Source organism: Muntiacus reevesi, chromosome 4 (assembly GCF_963930625.1).
Source record: "Muntiacus reevesi chromosome 4, mMunRee1.1, whole genome shotgun sequence".
NCBI classification, from domain to species: Eukaryota; Metazoa; Chordata; class Mammalia; order Artiodactyla; family Cervidae; genus Muntiacus; species Muntiacus reevesi.
The window spans coordinates 46,207,663-46,229,697 of NC_089252.1; the positions used below are offsets into that span (position 1 = coordinate 46,207,663).

At 50.3% G+C, this 22,035-nt stretch overlaps 1 protein-coding gene across 1 annotated transcript in view; it reads left to right on the forward strand.

Moving 5' to 3' along the window:
• Positions 1-22,035, forward strand: part of CTIF (cap binding complex dependent translation initiation factor) — a 314,018-nt gene that overhangs the window by 270,480 nt on the left and 21,503 nt on the right. Inside the window, 1 exon segment of the mRNA XM_065932674.1 lies at positions 2,029-2,184. Within this exon segment, the coding sequence (XP_065788746.1) occupies positions 2,029-2,184 (156 nt within the window).

Sequence of the window (22,035 nt, forward strand, 5' to 3'; positions counted from 1 at the left end):
TAGCAAGTACTATTTACCTTGACACGGTCTCTTGTACCAATCTTGTATCAGTCAGCTACTGCCGCTTAACAAACAACCACAGAAGTTTCAGTTACAATCCTGCATCAATCAGCTATTGCTGCTCAACGACCAACCACAGAAATCTCCGCGGCACACAGTAATAAGTATTAAGATGACGTGTATGCACGTTGGCCGGGAGTTACCTGATCTAGGTTAGATTTGGGTGGGGTCCTCCATGTTTCTCTCATCCTCCTCCTGGGACCATCGGCCATCCCACAGATGGTCTTCTCACAATGATGGAAGAAGCATAGGAGAGTAACTGTAAATACTTAAGGCCTCTTAAGGCTTGAGATCAGAACTGATACCCTGTCATTTCTGCCTCTTTCTACTGACCAAGGCAAGTCACATGGCTAACACAAAGACAAAGGGAAAGGGGAAATATATCTTGAACATAACCTAACCTACCACAGATTCTTATCTTTCAACTGCCAGAGAGCTCAGGTTTTTATTTCATTCTGTCTGGACTTTTGCACTGGCCTCCTTTCTGGTCTCCACACCTATGCCATATAAACCTTCTAAACAGCACAAGGTATGATGATGGCATTTCAGTGATTCCCCAAAACCTTCCCTATCAACCAGCACATGGAACCCGACTCCTTGGTTGGCTTCGGTTATCCACACTCTAGCCCCAACTTTCTTTTTCCCCACCCTGCCCCCATTTTCCTCTCCACCTCACCTACGCTGGGGTGATTGTTATTATTTAGCCGCTAAGTCGTGTCTGACTCGTTTGTGACCCCATGGACTGTAGCCCACCAGTCTGCTCCCTCTGCGAGATTTCCCAGGCAAGAACACTGGAGTGGGTTGCCATTTCCTTCTCCAGGGGATCTTCCCAACTCAGTGATCGAACCCGAGTCTCCTGCCTTGGCAGGCGGGTTCTTTACCCCTGAGCCACCAGGGAAGCCCACTGATGCTGGGGACAGACTGGCAAATACCTCCCTGTTTCCCAAACGCCCATGTTACCCTCCCCACGGCTTGCCTGTTGTCATCGCTCCACCTGAAATACCCCCAGTCCCCAGGTCAGAATCCTAACTCTTCCAAGGTGCCGATTTCCATTTGGAAGGAATAGCTCCTACCTCAGATGTCCTCCGAAGTCTTTTTCCCTGGATCCACCCCTCTCTCTCTCTCTCTCTCTCTCTCTCTCTCTCTCTCTCTCTCTCTCACACACACACACACACACACACACACACACACACACTGCTTTTAGTATCTTCTGTCTTATGTCACAGTTATGAATGAACATGTCTTATTCTACCCTCTAAAACAGTGCCTGGCATGCAGTGATGCACTGATATCTTTAAGGAGGATGAATGAGTGAACGCTTCTAGTTTTTCTTACCGCAGCCCAGCGCTGCAGCCAAGATGCCCACTGCTGGATGTATGGTCACCCTGCCTTTTGCAAGGGCATGATGCGGAGGTTAGCAAAGGAGATAGTTAGCTACGGGGAGGAGGTGATGACTGGGAAAGGTGCTGTCTCCCATTTATCTCATTTCCTCCACCTCGGTATCTGGGTCAGTGAGGCAGGTCCGTGCACGTGTGCTAAGTCGCTTCAGTCATGCCCGACTCTGCGTGACCCCATGGACTGTGTAGCCTGCCATGGCCTCCTCCAGGGGATCTTCTGGACCCAGGGATTGAACCAGAGTCTCTTACTTCTCCCGCAGTGGCAGGCAGGTTCTTTACCACGCGGGGCCTCCTGGGAGGCCCAAGGGAAGGCTGCCGGGGGCTCCTCAATCTGGGGACACTGAAGAAGAGGTGCCATGGCCAAAGGTCAAGGTGGTCTTTCTGCCCACCAGCGAGTCCTCGGCCTTCAGGCTTCAGCCACGGGTCCCCCATCCACCTCCCTGCGGCAACCACGGGGTTTACCAGTTGCTCGGGGGCCCAGCCTTAGCCAGGAGGCGCCCTGGTGGAGCGGGGTGGTCCCTGGGCCTCTTCCAGCCCCGCGCGGCTGACAGGGTCTCTTGTGCCTCCGCAGAAGGACTTCACGGTGCGGGAGGAGCTGCAGCAGCAGGACGTGGAGCGCTGGCTGGGCTTCATCACCTTCCTGTGCGAGGTCTTCGGCACCATGCGTAGCAGCACGGGCGAGCCCTTCCGCGTGCTGGTCTGCCCCATCTACACCTGCCTCAGGGAGGTAAGCCGCTGCCCGGCCCTGACCACGCGCCTCCTGCTCCCGCGTGCCCGGAGCGCGACAAGGCTCGAAGCACGTGAAGTGATCAATCACTTGGTTAAGAGAAACGGAACTCCCCCGGTGCTTCTGTTTACTCTAGCCAGGTTTTTGTTTATTGAGTTTACGTGAAAGGAAATAGTTCCCCAAAGGAAAGTGTTATGAACTTGGACTGTCAGTCCGTTCATGCTCTAGAACACGGTCCGCAGCATGCAAGTCTACAGAAAATATTGTTATCTGAGTGAATAAATCTTGGGGCTGGATGGGCTTACCGCTGAATTATTTGTTTTAAAAAATAGTTGCTTCTACGTAGCCTCTGAAAAAGAGGAAAATGAGGGCGATCAGGAAACTTAAAGAAGCAAGAAGTCAGTGGGGGACTGTGTCCTACCAGGTGCTGTAATCCACTTTGGAGGGTCACCCTTGGTGGCTCTCTGGGGTAGAATTGAAGAGACAAACATGGAAGCTTTTGATGTGTCCAGTGAGGGGCTTGTGGCTCAGAACACAGCAACGAGAAGGGAACAGGACGAAGGCCATTGGCATTCCAGTTGTATCTTTGAGCTAGAACCAAGAGGACTTGCTGATGTGCAATACCCAGGAGGGGGGAAGCCGTGTGGGGTCCTCATTTATCAACCTGCTGGCACCATTTCCTGATGAGCAATAAATAGATTGGGGGTGAAAACCAGGGATTTGGGTGCCCGTTGGCCATCCTCAGGCAGCTCTCTGTCTGCATTGGTCAAGTACAGTTGTCTGATGATCTGGAAGAGGTCAACCCTGGGGACATGGCGTCGACCTGTACCTGATGCTGGGGACACACCCAGGGGTGGCTGGGGGCGGCTGAGATGGAAGGAGGAGCTGGAGGAGGCTGACAGGCGGGAGACAAGCTAGAAGGGGTGATCAGCACAGGCTTCATCCAGCAGGGACGGGTCAGCCCACACTTCCCAGGTGCTGGCCCCACCCACCCTCAGCAGCTGATCCCAAGGCATGGGGAGGGGGCGGGAACCTCTGGGGAATCAGTGGGACCAGGGCAGGAAAGCAGTCTGGGTTTGGCAACAGGGAGGGGCGCCACGGTGTCCGCGGAGTGAACACACACTGGGGAGTCAGGGGAGGTGAGGGCGTGAATGGGGACAAGTTTTTGGAGAAATATTTCTGTGAAAGGTCCCAGAGAAGGGGGACTTGTCAAGAGATACTTTTGTGTTTCTGAAAGAAAGATAACAGAGCAATCTTAAGAGAAAGGAGAGGGTATCTGTAAATGTTTTTAAAGTATCTATTTGTAGAAAAATGGCAGGCTCATTCCAGCCTGCGTGGGTCCACATGGAAGCAGAACACGCAGGCGTCTCCTGGGTGCTGTGACCCCGTAAGCCTCTGCCACTCCACGGAGCCAGAGCTGCTTCTTGACAGAGGTACTTGAATTCAGGCTTGTTTCTCAGATTCAGTCAATGGCCTCTTCCAACTCGATTCACTCTCCAGGTGTCCTCAGCTCAGACCACGGTACCAAGACAGGCCATGGCTATGCTTTGTGCATCCCTTTAGGATGTCTTGAAGTTAGCCCTCCTGGGGACAGGGGGCTGGCCCAGATGGCCTCTTGGGGTCCCCCTGTCCTTGTCTGAGTTGCCCTACACCCCAACAACCCACCTCAAGGCGGGGAGCAGCACTGTTACGGGGTGATGACCTGGATTGCCCGGACACATTCCCTCTGTGTGATCTGGACACCTCCTGTTGTTGCTGTCACCTGCTCCCCCAGGCAGGAAGTGGGGCTGCAGCTGAGCCCTGGCTGCCGAGACACCTCTGACACCGCCTGAGGTAGTGCAAACCTTCTGGTGTGAGATCTGGAAGGTGCCAAGAGGTCTGCACAGACCAGAAGTGAGGAGCCCCCCTGACACCCACTTGTTGGTTGCATTAAACTCTTCAGGGTGGTATCATCCAGGCCCGTGGTAAACTTGAAGGGTAAATAAATAAATTGTCGATGGCTCCCACCATTTGGTAGAGGAAACCACTGTCCCACAATCCAATCTATCTGCTTGAGGCCACATGGGGAGACCCCTGAATTCTTAAAGTCAGTTGCTGCCTCCTCCTCTTGATTACACATACAGGCATACCCAGGCCTGACCCACGTCCTTCCAAAGCAGGATGAGTCAGTTCTAGGATGTTTCTAGAAGCCATAATCATCGCTGCTGCCTTTCTCCATGCTGGACAAGTTTAGGCTCTTCCCCCAGGGCCATGCAGATGGCTGACCCCAAATGTACAGAGCCTCCCCTGCCCAGAGGTCCTCCCAACTGCCAGAACCATCCCCAGGCCAGCATCTCTGGCTGCCCACTAGACACAGCCCAAGTCAAGCCTCAGAGCCTCCAACAGGATGTACCAGCAGCACCTCAAACCCTCCTGGTCAGTCCCTGTCCTCACGTGGCCCAGACCCAGCCTTTCTGCTCCCCCTGTGGCCAGGCAGCAGTCCCAGGGCTCCCCGATTACCCTTTCTCAGCATCATGGGGACCCCCACTCCATCCACTGCTTTGGCACTCCCCCATGGCTTCCCCTCCTCTCCTTTCTTCCATGCCCCTGAGTCAAATACAAACCCATGGGTCATCTTTGGTGCAAAGAGTATCATTTGGAACAAACCTAAGGAAGAAGAAGATACAAAATCCTCAGTCTCAGGGTCTTTGGGCTCATGGAGGCCACCTTCACTGGACGTGGGGCTCCCTCAGATTGAGCCTGTGCTTTACCCCTTGAGGCTGGGGGACACCCAGCTCTCTGAGAGCTGCCCTGCCCTAGAACGAGGCCCATGGACGTTTGCTTCCACACTCTGACCTTGTTGAATTAACCTTCCTCTCAAGTCACCCAAGCTTGAAACCTTGGACTCTGTCCTTGAAGCCTCTCTCTCTGGCCCTGAAGCCTTCCCTGCTGGCCCTGCTCAAGTCTTTTCTTCTGGAACCAACTCCTGTCCCCACTCCCACCAGATGCACCAGGAGCTCTCCTGGGGGAGACTCTGCACTCCATCCTTAGAGCTCCATCCTTTTGACATCACCTTAGAGGATTCTTTAGTATTGATAACAGCTCAATGGAAGGCATTGTCCAAAGCACTTCATACATTCTTCTGTCTCTTAACTGGGGCAACACCCTGAAGATTATCATCCCCATTTTCCAGAGAACAGAGAGGTCAGACAGCTTGCTCATGGCCACACAGCTCATGGGAGCAGAGTCAGTATCAGAATTCAGATCTGACCGCCCAAGTCCCTGCTCCTAAACCTCCTGCTTCACTGCCTTATGAGCCGAACAGGAGCCGCTCTCGTTCTATTCTCGTCCATACCCAACGCCTGCTCGTGGCGGAAGCCAAAAAGATCTTTGTGGAATTGATTCTGTTTTTGCCATAAATAGCATGTGCCAATCAGAGATCCCTCTTCGGGGGATGGAGAAGAATAATTTTCAGTGGGCTCTTCAATTGTGTAAGAACAAATCGTTTCTGCCAAGATGATTTTCCAAGGGATTGAGGAGTATTACTGGTGACCGGAAACTATGTGAGTCTCCTGGCCCTCCTGTTTACAACTCATATTTGCCTCATGAGCTCTTTTTAATGTTTTAAAATGTTTCTCGTGGTAAGAGCACTTGAGACCTACTCCCTTATCAGATTTTTAAGTGCACAATACAGTATCCTTATCTGTAGACACAACGTTGTACAGTAGATCTCTAGAATTAATTCATCTGGCATAACTGAAATTTTATACCCGATGATTAGCAATCCCCACTTCCTCCTTCCCCCAGCCTCTGGCACCTCCCATTCTAGTCTTTGTTTCTATGAGTTTGACTAATTTAGCTGCCTCATATAAATGGCAGCTGCAGTGTGTGCGCACAACGTGTCCAACTCTGCGACCCCATGGACTGTAGCCCACCAGTTTCCTCTGTCCTTGGGATTTTTCAGACAGGAATACTGGAGTGGGTTGCTATTTCCTCCTCCTGGGAATCTTCCTGACCCAGGGATTGAACCTGCTTCTCCTGCTTTTCCTGCATTGGCAGGCAGATTCTTCACCACTGAACCACATGGAAACATGTAGTATTTGTCATTCTGTAACTACTTATTACACTTGGTATAATGTCTTCCAGATTCAAACATGTTGCCCCATATTATGAATTTCCTTCTTTTTGAAGGCTGAATAGTAGTCCGTTGTGTATATAGATCACATCTTAAAATCTATTTATCTGTCACTGTACATTTAGACTGTTTCCACATTAGATGCTGTGAATAGTGTTGCAGTGAACACGAAAGTGCTAATGTCTCTTCCAGATCTTGATTTCAATACTTTTAAAGAAATACCCAGGATGGGATTGCTGGATAATTTTTTGTAGAAGTTCTATTTTTAATTTTTTTGTGGAACCTTCCTACTGTTTTTCCATTGAAGCTGTACCATTTTGCATTCCCATCAACAATGTATAACAGATCTAATTTCTCGACAGTTTTCACCTTTTGTAGCTATATATATGGGTGTGTTTATTATGGCCTTCCTAACAGATCTGAGATGGTTTTGCCTTGCATTTCCTTGATGATTAGTGACCTTGAGCACCTTTTCATATACCTGTTGACCATTTGTTATGTCTTCTTTGGAAAAATGTCTATTCAAATCTTTAGCCTATTTTAAAATTCCGGTTATTTGCTTCTTTTGCTTTGGGGTTGTAGGAGCTCCTTCTGTTTTTTTGAACATTGTCAGATACATGGTTTACAAATATTTTCTCCCATTCTGTAGGTTGTCTTTTCGCTCTATTGTTTCCTTTGCTCTTCAGAAGCTTTTTAGTTTGATGTGGTCCCTCTTGTCTCTTTCTGCTTTTGTGATTTTGGTGTCATACCCATGAAATCACTGCTGAGACAAATGTCATGAGACTTTTCCCATATGTGTTTTTCCAGGAGTTATAGTTTCAGGTGTTGTGTTATAAGTCTTTAATCCATTTTGGAGTTTATTTTTGTATAGTAGAAGAGTCCAGTTTCATTCTTTTGCATGTGGCTATCCAGTTTTCCCAGCATCATTTGCAGAGACCATGCTTTCCCCATGTTGTTTTCCTGGCATCTTTGTCTGTATCCACTCCCTCTCCGTTGACCAGGCCTGCATGGATTTATTTCTGGGCTCTAAACTCTGTACCATTCGTCTATATGTTTATTCTAATGATTGTTGCTTTGGAATGTATTTTCAAATCAGGAAGTGTGATGCCTCCTGACTTGTTCTTTTTCAAACTATTTCAAGATTGCTTTAACTATATGGAGTCCTTTGTGATCCCAAATGAATTTTAGAATCGTTTTTTCTATTTCTGTGAAAAATAACACTGGAGTTTTGATTAGATTGCACTGAATCTGCAGGTCATTTTGAGTAGTACTGACATTTTAAATATATTAATCTTTGAGTCCAAGATCAGGAACAAGACAGGAAATGCCCACTCTCATCCCTGTTATTCAGTGTAGTACTGGAAGTCCCAGCCACAGCAATTAGGCAAGTAAAAGAAACAAAAGCTATCCAGGTTGGAAAGGAAGTTAAATTGTCTGTTTGTGGATGACATGATCTTGTATCTAGACAATCCTAAAGACTCCACACACAGAAAAACTGTTAGGACTAATAAATGAATTCAGTAAATTTGCAAAATAAAAATCAACATACAAAAACATCCATTGCATTTCTGTATGCTAACAAGAGGGCTTCTTCCCTGGTGGCTCAGTGGTGAAGAATCCACCTGCATTGCAGGAGACATGTGTTCAGTCCCTGGGTCAGGAAGATCCCCTGGAGAAGGAAATGGCTACACACTCCAGTATTCTTGCTTGGGAAATCCCACGGACAAGGGAGGCTACAGTCCATGGGGTTGCAAAAGAGTTTGACACGACTTAGCGACTAAACAACAACAATGCTAACAACAAACTAGCCAACGAAGGAAATTAGGGAAATGACCTTATTTACAGTAGCGTCAGAAAGAATGAAATACTTAGGAATAAATTTAAGCAAGTGGTAGACTTGTACATTGAAAACTACAAAATACTGATGTAAGAAATTGAAGAAGATGGCTCAACAAATACTGAGCCATCCCTTGACTGGTTTTTAATGCCATTCTAAGGACCTTTCAGCCTGCTAAGGTCCTCGGTCAAACTGTGACTGCAAGGCTTCCACACACAGGAGGGGTGTGATCAGTGTTTGTGGCCTGAGCTAAGGGTTTCATCATCTCCCATCTCACCTGGAGCCAACCTGCAAGGTTTGGGGTCTGGCTCACCCAGCGCCTCCCCACATCTCCTTTTTCCTGACCCTGCAAGGCTCTCTGCTACCTTTGTGACCCAGTAGTGATTTTACTAGACTCCTCCAAGCTATCACTGACTACTTCTCTCTGGGCCCCTTACTTCAAGAGCTTTGTTAAAAATTCCTCTGCAGGGGATACTGGGCTAGCTTTTAACCCCTTACACTTGTGTCTTCTAAGCCTGCTTTCCCTGGCACCATTTCTGTCCACTCCCTCTCACCCTTCCTCCCTCCCCTGAGCCCCTCATCTTCTCTCGATTCCCACCACCCTGCCCTCTTCAGAGTCTGGCAGCCATAGCCAGAGGTCAGGAGGGGAGGAAGGGAGGCGGTGCCTCCGTCAGGAATCTCTCTGCACCCCTCTCTGACCCCCACCAACACCTCCCTCCACTTGGCTCCCTTGCTCTCCTTGCCTCAGGCCCCAGAAACCCCATCCGCCCCTCTGTGCCCTTCCTCTGAGGGGTGTCTCTGAGCGCCCCACCCCCGCCCCCCAGGGATGCAACTGGCTGGGCTCCTCGCGAGGCTGGCAGGCGCAGGCTGGGGAGGAGAACGCAGAGGGCAGGAGTCAGGCTTCTCAGGAAATGAAATTGCTCCGCACAACAATGAGAGGGCCACTTTTTTAACTTTTTGCTTGAGCGTGCATTCAATTGCTCACATTGTTTTGGCTCCAGGGGGAAATCTGACCTCGGAAAAGGCTGCAGTGAAGTAGTGGGTGTGGGTGGAGATCCTCCACTATTTTCCTAGGGCCCAGAGAGTCAAGCAGAATTTTCTTCAGGGGTACCTTTCCAGTGAGACCAGTCCCCCCTTCCCCAGAGCAGGAGTAGGGGCTGTGGGTGGATCTAGCCAGGGCAGGGCCCTTTGTGGGTGGAAGATACAGGATGGCTGTGCCCCGGGTAGTGATGGACCCTAATACGGGGAAGCAGAGACTTGGGATGATCGTCCGTGCCGCACAGGACTCTCAAATGCATCCCCGGGGAGGGGGCGCGGTGCCTGCCCCTTTGCACTTTGGGAAGTTTTTACAAAATGACAAATTCTCAGATCGCTACTTCAACCAGTTAAATGGAACTTTCTGGGGATGGGGGTTTGAGGAGGCAGGGGAGTGGGGGAGATTTAAGCTTTCTGTGCCACTCGAATGTGCAGCCAAGGTTAAGACGTGCGTTTCATGAGTCCGTGATGTGCGGAGGGCACATGGGAGGGGGACCACCGGAAGAGCCAGAGAGACCTGAGTTTGAATCCCAGCTCTGCCACTTAGAGCTATGAACGTGCGTGCCGAGTCGCTTCAGTCATGTCCGGCTCTTTGCAACCCTGTGGACCATAGCCCGCCAGGCTCCTCTGTCCATGGGATTCTCCAGCCAGTAATAGTGGAGTGGGTTGCCATGCCCTCCTCCAGGGAATCTTCCAACCCAAAGGATCAAACCCACATCTCTTATGTCTCCTACACCGGCAGACGGGTTCTTTACCACCAGCACCACCTGGGAAGCCCCCAGCTATGGAGCTCTAACCTAATAGAAACCTCAAGTTTCTATCTTGGCATGGGAATAATGGAGATAACTCAATCTGCAGGTTGGTTTTAAGCCTTAAAATAAGTGAAATATTCATATAAAGCAATGGTGTGTGATAGCCCCTCAGTGAGCTGACATGTTGTGAACTGTTGTTGAAAGCAAACCATATTCTAGGCATTGCTCAAGAGACGTATTGCATCACAGGAGCCCCAGAAAGTCAGAAACACTCTCCTAACTGGGCACCAAGGTCCCCCACGATCACAACTTCTCTTCCTGGAGAACCTCTCGTGAGTCCCACAGTTCCAACCACCCGGTTCCTGTTGTATTTCCACAAAAGATCTCTGACATTCCTCCTGCCTTAGCGTGATCTTCCTCCTCCTCCTGCCTGACTCCAGTCCACCTTCAGGACCAGGTTCACTTCCCACCGCGTCCCCACCCCACCCTGATTTACTCTTCCTGCAGCATATTCTAGAACTTGCATCTGCAGAGAGCTGCTGACACAGGCCCTCTGGACATGTCCTTTACCAGTGGTTGTATTCATGCCTTGTGACCTCATTTTGGTTGTTTTTAAATCATTTTCAATCTTCCATTGGGAGCTGAGGATAGGCTGAGTCTTGTCTAGCATGTAACCCCAACTGCATTGTGTTTAGGACTCTGTGTTCATTTGGTTTGAGACAAAGCTATTTTCTTTTTTGTTTTTTAATATTTATGTATTTGGCAGCTCTTAGTTGGCAGCACATGGGATCTAGTTCCCTGACCAGGGTTTGAACCCAGGGCCCCCTGCACTGGGAGTGCTGAGTCCTGACCACTGGACCACCAGGGAAGTCCCAAAGCTACTTTCTTATTGAACTGCAAAGTTTCCTAGTAGTCCTAGAAAGAAGGAGTGTAAGTTGTGATCCTCCTGCAAGGAGTTTGCAGTCTACTAGCTATCACCGCACAACTGATTGTGAATATTTATGATGGGTTGTACAAGTAGTACAAAATACAGAGATGGAGGGAGTTTAGGAGTGTGGGCAGCCGCTGGGGGCAAAGAGGAAGGGGGTCTAGAGCCTAAGGCAAAGTGGGCTTTGGACAGGAATTGGCAGGGAACAAGAAAGACCCCCACAAAGGAGTGTGAGGGGAGGGCGGGGAGCTCAACCCATCTGTGGATAGAGAGAGCCTGATGGGGGGGTTCCTAGGCTGGCCTTGGCTCACAGCAGGGGCATTCTGGTGGACACAAGGTGATACTGGGAACCTCTGTCTCTGAGAGTGTTTTAAGCTGGAGAGCAACACCACAGAGCATAAAGGAGCGTTTGTTTATTCACTCAACAAACACTGAGAAAAAAATGCTACTTTACCGAAAGTCTTTCAGACACTTCCTGCTCAATTCTGTTCCGAGATTAAAGTCAACTAAATCTGGGGCACTCCTTAGCCAGAGAGACCCACGAGTCACTCGGTGCATGGCGGAAAGTACAGTGCTCAAAATAAGGTGAGAGTGGGAAGCGGGAATGTGGGCGCCCAGAAGGCAGATGAGGCAAGATCTGCCTGGCAAGGGCACCTTAGCTGAGAGCAATCTGACTGCACTGTCAATCAAGCAGGCTAAGAAGCAGGAAGGGAAGGGCTGGGAGGAAGCTTGAAAATTCAGGAGAAGCTTCCTCCTCCATGAGCAGTTTATTCCAGCCCTCGTCTTAGGCATAGACCCCGTGTGGAACGTTCCTCTGACAATGCACCCCTTCCTGGGCAGGTACACAGGGCCTGGGCACCGGTTTAGCCACCAGTCCCTCCAGGGCTGGCAGCTGCCGCTATGAATACCCAGGTTAAGCAGCCATGCCTGTAACCTCTGCAGAAATAACTCCCCACCCTTTCTGTCCCCTCCAGAACTGCTTTTTGTCCCCTTCTTCCGCTTGGCAGCCAAGATGCTCTGTGGGGTGACGCTGCTGACCTACTCAGACGGCCCCCAAAACACACACACACAGATGTGCCCTGATCTGAGGCTCCCCTGATCCTTGACCTCCTCAAGATACAACTCAGGGCTCACCCCCACCCCCAGACCCTCCCTCAGTGCCCCCCCTCACTGTCCTACTTCCTTAGCCAGACTCTGCAAACTGAAATGTGAAATTTGAAGCCAGTGTTCCCCTTAGCAACCATGGTAACACAGGATCTGATAGAGAGCCTGGAGTTATAAAAATACCAGCTTCCACCAGACACTGGTTTCCAAAGGGAAACCAGTCTCCACGCCAGAACCGTTTTTAAACCGTCTTTAAAACTCAAAAGAGATTTCCAAACCCATCTCAACATGGCTCAGGAGGACATCTCTTCAATTCCGCTTTGGAAGGCGGATGCCGGTTGCATGCTTTCGGTATTTTCTCTAAGAAATTTAGAAATGCAGAAAGGATGTGGCTCTCTGAGAATCTGCTAGCCGTGTTAGGATGTACAGGTGGGAAAGGTTTTTCTTAAACGGCAAATATTCAACATTTTTTTTAAGGTTTAGATCTAATTGCCGCCGCTCCTTCCCAGTTCCCTCCCAGCCCCCAGCCCCATCAATGCTCCTAATTACAGAGGGGAAATGATTTGATCTCTGTCCCCTTCCTTGAAGACAGTTTTAATTAACATAACCGTTTTATAGCAGGAATTCTACGTTTAAGCCCTGGAGTGGCGAGGTAAGAGAGTTGGCTAAACTCTGCTCAGGGCCGAAGAGAGGGGTCCTCCAGCCCCTCCCCTCCCCCCACGGAGCCCTCGGCCTCTCGCCTTAACCCGGCGCTGCCTGCAGGGGGCGCCCGGTCTTACGGGTTGGGGGTGGGGGTCTCTTCCTAGAGGCCGGGGGGCCTCGCCCGCCCCAGGCCCGCCCCTGCAGCCATGGGCGGAGGGGCTCTCCCCGCCTTCACCCAGCTCCCCGCTCTCCTCCTGCCTTCCTCTCCTCTCCTGGGGCCATGCCTTGTAATTTTGAAAAATATTTTAACTCAGTAATTAATGTCTGAACTTCAAGAGGCCCCTACTTTCTGCAGAGTCTCGCGGAAGGCGGGCGGGGGGCGACGGGGAGGGGCCAGGATTCGGATTTTTTTCTAGGCTGGCGAATGGAAGGTGGAAGATAAATTGTTTCTCGCTGGAGTTGTGGGTATGAGATACACACACACACATATATATGTACAACGTGTACATATACGCATGCATCTGCCCATAGATCTTTTAAATCCTTTGGATTTTAAGGAAAGGAGGCTTCCCTGTGGTGTTCTCTCACTGGGCTGATGTCAGAAAGAGCCTGCTCAGGCCGCTTGGGAGCACGAGGGGAGTCAGGCTGGGACAGTTTGAGTGTGTGTGTGGGGGGGGGGGGTGTAGGGGAAGGGGAGGTTGCTGGAAGGGAGAGGGAATGATCTTTATAATTAGAGGATAAGAAACCAGGCATTGTGGGGTAAAAATATAGCCATCATAAATTCAGATAACCCAGAAGTAAACAAAAACAACAACGAAGAAGCCCATTTCCTACCCACAGGGAGGTTGTAAGTAAACTGCCCCAGTGATTGCTGGCCTGGTTGGGACCCATCTGCACCCCCCCGGAACAGCACCCCAGGGTTTGCCCACCCCCTACCCCAGCTCGGCTAGGCCTTTCTGCTCCAGCTCAGGTCCCCTCCACCTAGGAGTTTGGGTGTCTTTGAGTGTCAAGGGTTGATTGGACTGCTGGGGCGTGGGCCTGAAGGTACTATGCGTGGCCCTGCCCTTGCAGAGCTGCTGTCTCCTGGGGAGAAGTGCCTAAACCACACACAGCTCTCTCCAGAACACTCACTGACCTTCCTTTAACCAGCTCCAGCTATCAGAGTCAAACCATTTAAATCTAGCAGCGGCCAATGCACCCCTCCCCCGCCCCGGCCCCTGTCACTGATGCCCCTGCTGGGTAGGTGACATGTAGGCATCACTTGTTGGTCTGAAAACCAAGTTAGGAACCACCTCTTCTCCTCTTTTCTGTCCACCTCAGGTCCTAGCTAGAGCCCATTCCTTACAGAGGACTCCGTTGTCACTGGCGCCAGCAGTGACAGTTGGTAACGGGTGGCCTGGGCCAGGCCAGTAGGGAAGGGTGTTATTGTTCTGTCGCTCAGTTGTGTCCAACTCTTTGTGACCCCATGGACTGCAACATGCCAGGCTTCCCTGTCCATCACCATCTCCCGGAGCTTGCTCAAACTCATGTCCATTTGGTGGGTGATGAGAGGAAGAGATGGTCTTCAGAGCCAGACAGACGTGGGCAGCTTACCCACTCTGACCCTCAGTTCCTTGTTGGAATGAGGATTAATCGTAATTTAGGAGATTTGCTAATTACAAGTTGACTTCCTCCCTTCCTTGTAGCAGGACACACAGAACAAAGACTTGAAAAACAAAAGCCATGGAATAAAGGGATCAGTCAGCAGCATGTCTATATCGTATAAAATAAAGTGCTTCTCAGTGGGAAGTGTGGAGGAGCACAGTAGATCCCGTCTCAGAGCCCGTGTCCTTGCCATTTAACCTGGGAGTTGGCCCTTCCAGGTATCCTTCCAGGCCTCTTCTGGGTGGGTGTCAGTCCCTCAGAAGGATCCTCTCAGAACAGACTCACTGCAGCCTGCTTTCTTTATCTCCACAGCCCTGATATCTGACTCCACCTGGGAGTTTTCTTTGTTAACCTGCTTGTTTTCTGTCTCCCCAACTAGCATGAAAACTTTCTCAAGGCCGGGACTGGTCTACTCTGTTCATAACTGTATCTCCAGTGCCTGCCATGGCATAGGTGCTCAGTAAATTCTGTTGAATAAATTAATGAAATAGAATGTCTAGACTGAGAGAAGCAGGAAACAACAGTCGCCCTTCTAGAGTTAACTGAGGAAGATTTCTCAGGGGAGATGAGTCCAGAATCCTTGAAGAGGCAAGGTGAGGAAGCCGGGTGGGACTGGCTGCTCGTGGTCCCTAGAGATGAGCTCAGGGTGAGAGAGGGAAGAGGAACACTCCCCCCGAAATCCAGCTCAAAGGAACGTGCTCGCAATGTGAGCAAAAACTGCTGTCAGCCAATGAAGCTCCCCAAACGCTGTCCCCACATTTCGCTCCAGTTAAGAGGTCTTTCAAAAAACTAAGATCATGGCATCCGGTCCCATCACTTCATGGCAAATAGATGGGGAAACAAGGGAAATGGTGAAAGACTTTATTTTTTGGGGCTAGAAAATCACTGCAGATGATGACTGCAGCCATGAAATTAAAAGATGCTTGCTCCTCAGAAGAAAATCTATGACAAACCTAGACAGCATATTAAAAAGCAGAGACATTACTCTACTGGCAAAGGTCCATATAGTCAAAACTATGGTTTTTCTAATAGTCATGTATGAATGTGAGAATTGGGATCATAAAGAAGCCTGAGTGCCCTAAAAATTGATGCTTTCAAACTGTGGTACTGGAGAAGACTCTTGAGAGTCCCTTGGACTGCATGGAGATCAAACCAGTCAATCCTAAAGGAAATCAATCCTGAATATTCACTGAAAAGACTGATGCTGAAACTGAAGCTCCAATACTTTGTCTACTTTGATTCGAAGAGCCAACTCATTGGAAAACACCCTGATGCTGGGGAAGACTGTGGGCAGGAGGAGAAGGGGACAGCAGAGCATGAGCTGGTTGGATGGCATCACGGATTCGATGGACATGAGTTTGAGCAAGCCCTGGTAGTTGGTGATGGACAGGAAAATCTGGCGTGCTGCAGTCCATGGGATTGCAAAGAGTCGGACACGCCTTAACTGAACTGAACTGAACATGGCTTGCTTGGCCGAAGCTCCCTGATGGGGTCTGCAGAAGGCCATATTTTGACTCCCAGATGAAGAAAGGTCAAGAGAGAGTAAGGGTAGGGGGACGGCGCGGAAAAGATAAGAGAGAAGAAAATCACAGAAAGGGGTTGGCCGTGGGTGGCCAGGATGACAGGCTGCGTGACAGAGCTAAGAACGGCATCCACAGACCAAGGAGGGGGCAACCACAGCAGGGCAGGCAGCTGCCGGCTCCTGCTCACAATGGCTTAACAGAGCCCGGCCCAGTCGGGGGAAGGCACAATTAGCTCATTCTCCCATTGCCCTTTTGATTACACTGTTGTTCTCAGGACTGCCATTTCTGTAATTAAGACCTTGTCCCTTACTCAGAGGTATTGAAACATGAAAGTATTTGCTGAATCTGGTTTCCCAGGGTTAAAAGCCAGACTTAGGAAATGCAAACATACATTCACTAACTAATTATCCTTTAATTAAGGCCGAAGCCCTGCTTAAAACAATTAGCTCCGGGAATTGAACAGTAGGTACGACTCCACTTTTTGCTAATTGTTCTCCCCTGATCGCCAGGATATGGCCAGTCTCAGGGGAGGGCAAGAGGTTGGGGTAGGGGGGGAACAGCAGAGGATGAATCCGTCTGCCGCTTTCGGTCTGGACTGGACCACGCTCAGCTTGCTTTGGAAACGTTAGAGGAGGTGTGGGGAAGAGCGAGGAGGATGTGGTTTGGGCAAGGGGAGCCGAGAGGCTGGCTGCCCCAGGCTTGGACGCGAGCCGTGGGAAGTCTGAGAAGCCACTGCCGGCCACACCGAGGTGGCTCGCCTGGCTGGAGCTGAGGGCGTGGGCCAAGGATTAGCTGACTGGAAAGCAATTAGGTGAGGTGGGGCTGGCTGGGAAAATACCTGGAATCCCAGGGCCAGGGTTGAGACTTGCTTGGGTCCTGCCCAAGGCAGGAGACCACGTGGGCTTCGGGGCGTGGAGGTGCCCTCCAGTGAGGCTGCCTGCTACTGGCCCACCCGGCCCATGCACTTTCTTGCCTCTTGCGGATGAGGAGAAGTAGATTCTCCAGTGTGGGGAGTCCAGGAAACAGGCCGTGTGCTGGTGACTGTGTCTCCTCCACCTCGGTTGGCCTGCCCCCGCCCCCCACCCCCCGCCCCCACCAGGTGCCTAGGACTTTCCTAGGCCAGCCTGGTGCCATCAGATAACCTCCCCGTTTTCTAGGTAGGAGGGATGTGTGTGTAGGGTGTTACCCTTCCAGGGAATTTACTGCTTTGAAAGGAGAGGTTGGGAGGAAAAAAAAAATGTGTGCCCCAAAGGAAAAAGTCATGCTCAGAGTTTTGTGGGAAGGGAGGGAGATGACTAACCCCTTCAGGGGTCTCCTCAGAAAATACCCATAGGCCTGAAGTCTTGCAGAGAGCCCCTGGAGCCTGCCCTCTGGGAACCTCTGCTCCAGAAATTAGGATTTTCATCCAGGCAGATGGTCAGAGGAGCCTTCCAGACCGGCCTCAAAGCGGCAGTGTCAGGATTCCCAGGGCAGACCCAGTGCTGATAAAGACTCACTTGGATTCCAAAAGCCCCTGACAGCTCACTTTTCCCCTCCCTGAGAAGAGATCCTAGCTCATGCACAAGCTTTCCTCTCCACTCTCCAGATCAAAGGTCAGAAGACTTCTCTAAAAGGCCAGAGAGTAAATATTTTAGCTTTGCAGGCCAAGAGGCAAAGTCAAGTTTAACCACATCCCTGCTATTTGGACTGCGCTGAGCAGCAGTGCGAATCAATGAGAACGGTTTCTGTAGAAACTGCTCAGCTCTGCCTTCGTAATGGGAAAGCAGAGGAGAAGATATGTAAATGACTGAGAGTGACTGTGTTCCAACAAAACCTTATTTATGGACATGGAAATTTGAATTTTATATCATTTTTATGTGTCACGGAATATTATTCTTTTGACTCCCCCCCGCCCCGAGCTGTTTAAAAATGTCAAAACTCTTCTCAGCTCATGAGCCCATAAAAAGCAGGCTGTGGGCCAGATTTGGCCAGTGGGCTATAGTTTACGACCCCCTGTAAATCTGTGGTTCTCAGCTGGGAAATGGCCCTGCAGGTAATGTTGATGCGCATTCAAATTTGGAAATCGCTGTCAGGGAGGAGAATTGGCGGTTTCTCAGGCAATGCTGATGCCGAGGAGAGGAGGACTGCACCAAGTAGGTCTGGGCTAGTCTGAAATCCACCCCCACCTTACAGGTGACAAAATTGAGGTCCAGATGTGACTTAGCTCTCTCATGTGAACCCAGGGAGGCTGTCTGTTCCAGGATGCAGAGCTGGGTGGTTTTCTGTCTCTGGTTGCCTTCAGAGGTTCTTGTGTGCGATGCCTGAGGCTCTATCTGAGACGCGGAAATGTACATGTGTCCCCTGGAGTCCCAGATTGACAGGGCTCCGGTGAGTCACTGTGAGGCATCCCCCTGCTGTCAGTCAACTCCCTCCTGACCACCTGCCCTGCGCTTTAGAGAAAGTCCCTGCCAGCTTCGGGGATCCACAGAGCGGGCCAGAGGGAAGCAAGAAGCCTCCCCAGTGAGAAGGGAAATGGAAAGAACAAGGGCCTGGACGTCAGATTTACATGATTTCAAATCCCACGCTGTTTGTACTAGCTGGGTGCCTGAGGCAATTACTTAATCTCTTTGGGCCTCAATTTTTCCATCAGTAAAATAGGGAAACAGCCTCTGCCTCTGCAGGGTTGTCTTAAGGATTGGTGATTAGTCTGTCAAGTGTCTGGCACACGGTGCAGAACTTTTATGGTCTCTTTATTGGCCACTCTGACATCGAGCCTTAGCCACAGAGCTACTCAGCCATAGCTTGGAAAACCACGGAAAAAGGCAACACCTGAGACTGTTGCTGTGTTGATCTCTCTGGCCTGCGCTTTCTGTGACATTTCATTGTTGATTTAGGGGTAAAGCTCCGGTCCAGGATTTTTCCCTGGGGGCGCTTGGGTGGGTGGCCTTTGGGTCCTAAGAACCCACTGACATTGTATGCTGACATCTGTGAAAATGTGCATTTTTCTGGGAGAGGTGTCATTCTCATCAGATCCTCAAAGGGCTCCATGTTCCCCCCCCCCCCAGAAAAAAGTTACAGGACACGTATCTATAAACACAACATAGAAGAGAGCACCAGACTTTTGAGACAGATTCCTGGATTTGGAAATCAGCTCCCTGACCCTGCTGACCTGTAGCCCTGGGCCCATCAGAGGTCAGCTAATTCAGATCTTAGCTTCCTTTTCCCATGAAAGGAAACCCAGAGTGGGCAGCCAAGAACAGGCAAGGCTCTCAGGGGCCAGATGAGCAAGGGGTGTCAGAGGAGGTCACCCTGAGGTGTGTTTGTTTGCAGTTTAATACTGGGTTGGTTTTCTTTAAAGAGGTTTTTGAATGTGGACCATTTTTGAAAAGTCTTAATTGAGTTTGTTACAATATTGCTTATGTTTCGGTTTTTCTGGCCATGAGGGGTGCAGGGATCTTAGTTCCCTGACTAGCGATTGAACCCACACTCACTGCCTTGGAAGATAGTCTTAACCGCTGAACTATCAGCGAAGTCCTGTAGATACTGGGGATTTTTAAGTGGCCAAAATTAAGCTCTGGTGATAAGGAGGCATTGTGGTGACCCTTGAGGAGGGTCAGTGAAGAGATGGAGGGCAAGAGGGCTGTGGGGTGTGACCAGGTTGTTGCTCTTGGTCAGGGCATCGGAGCTCATGTGCCCGTGGTGATTTGTATAAATCCGTGTCACTACATGCTTAGGATCTGTGCATGTTTTTGCATGGGTGATACGTCAACCAAAAGTCCTCTCAAAAAACATTTAGCTGAGAAAACTAGAAACACAGTTTAAAATCACCACCACCCCACCGTGGGATTTTTCTATATCATTTTGCAGTTAAGTTAACAGTGAGCTTGAAGAAAGAGTAATTTATATATAAACATAAATAAGAGAGTAAGACTTTAAAATAATTCAAAGGCCAGGTTTAAGCATCTTTCTTCTGCACCCAAGGTGCTGTCTAAGTCTGCTTACGTAACTTCTGCTTGCTTTAATTATCTCATGGCTGTCTCGGGCCTCTTCACGGCCATGGTGGATGGACCTGGCCTATTTTGGGCAGCCTGCCTGCTGGGGCGGTGACTCTGCTCAGCACACCCCTGATGCCGGAGCGTTGCCTACAGAGAAGAGCATTCTCTGCTTCTTCCATCTGATGGATTTCTCTTCTCTCTCCCACTTCACAACCCTCCCTCTTCCTAGTGGTTTCTTCTTAACCCACTAAACCCATCTGCAGGAGGGCAGGCCTTCCGTTGACCCCACGTTCACCTTCAGAAGCCACCCCATTGCTCTCTTCCCTTAGAGCCAGAAATTTCAAAAGAATTGTCTCCCCACGTGGTGTCTCTGGGTTGCTTCCACCCCGTCTAGCCAAGAACGTGGTCCCTGCCCGCATCATCTCATCCAGAGGCCTGCTCAGGCCTCTGCACTGCTGTTACAGAGAGAAGGCCCCACAGATGAGCTGTAAACCCATGACAGTAACTGTCTTCCAACAAAATGTTATTTATGGATGCTGAAATTTGAATTGCATGTAACTTTTATGTGTCACAAAATATTGTTCTACTTTTGATTTTTTTGGTCAACAGTTTAAAAAAAAAGTGAAGACTGTTCTTAGCTCGCTGGCCCCGTACCGAAGCAGGCCACAGGTGGGATTTGGCCGGTGGACTAGAGGTTAGCCACCCCTGATCTCAATCTGTGGCTCTGAACTAGGGGCAGTTTGCCCTGCAGGGGACATTTGGTAATGTCTGGAGGCATTTTTGTTCGTCGTGACTGGGCCTGCACTAGAGGCATCTAGCCGGAGGGACCATTGTCCTGCCGTGCACAGGAGGCCCCACAGAAAAGAATTGTTTGGCCCGAATGTCAGTTGCACTGTGGCTGAGAAATCCTGGTCTGAACGATCTCATCTGGCCTCAGAGCTTTCAATACCCTTGCACCCAGTGCTCTCAGATGTTATCTCTGGCCGGGACCACTCCTTTGACTTCCAGACCCAATCGGCCAAACCCCCTCCTTCCTCTAGCTAGCCTCAATCTTGGTAGATGAAACCACTGGCCACCCATTTTATTCAGGCCAGAAACTCAGGAGTTCCCCTTCAGCTCAGTTCAGTTGCTCAGTCATCTCCAACTCTTTGTGACCCTGTGGACTGCAGCACGCCAGGCCTCCCTGTCCATCACCAACTCCCGGAGTTTACCCAAACTCATGTCCATTGAGTCAGTGATGCCATCAACCCTCTCATCCTCTGTCGTCTCCTTCTCCTCCTGCCTTCAATGTTTCCCAGCATCAGGATCTTTTCAAATGAGTTCCCCTTGATTCCTCCCTTTCCCTCCCCCCGTCCCCCGCCATTGTCTACAAATCCTGTAGCTTCAACCGCCATCCGTGCCCCCAAATAGGCAGCTCATCCACCCTCTGTCCTGTCATGCCACCATCACCTTGGACTTGGGCTTCAAATAACCTCAAACTGGTCCTCTCTCTACCTGTTTGCCCCACTTTTCTTCATCTCAGATGAAAGGCCTCTTGGAAGGCAGGTGTGCCGCCACCAGGGGCTCACAGAGGTGTTTCCAAGCCAGGGCCCCTCTTGAGTTGGGTGTGCTAGGCTGCCCAGGCCTGGCTGAGACTCCGGGCTCAGCCCCACCTGGAGAAGGTCTCACCTGGGTCCTTGCGTAGGTGGCAGGTACTGTCACAGATGCTAGGAGAGAGAGGAACAGGATTGGCTTTTTTTTTTATGTCCCCCTGAAACGAATCTTCTTTCTCGTCATACTTCACATAACACGTGTAGATGGATAATATGTTTGTGGGTGAGTGTGTAGATACGCACATGTAGGCTGGCTCCAGACACGTGTATCACCTTGAGTTTAGTGTGGGAGCCCTCGCCAAGGGGGTGTGTTCATCCTTAAGTTCTTCTCCAGAAGTTCATTGGATGGCTTCTTAGCCAGAAGCGTGGAGAAGTTGATGTCCTTTGGGATTTACTAAAGGACAGGCAACACAGCTAGTGGTGGACCGTGAGTGAGACCCCTGACAAAGGCCTGGAAGCTTGTGGCCACAGGCAGATGCTCAGGGCACCCGCAGCACTCACCCCTGATCTGCACAGACTCTAAATGCACATCTCCAGACCTGGGTGCCTCCACCGGACATTCCCCCTTGGCCTGAAGACTCAAGGACGTCCCCGACCGGCCGCCACCCCGTCAGTTCCCAGGGACTGCGGGCGGCAGCTCTTGCAAAGTTCTTTTCTCCCTCTCCTCTGTCTCAGTCACCTTTCACTGGAATTGCCCCACCAGCCT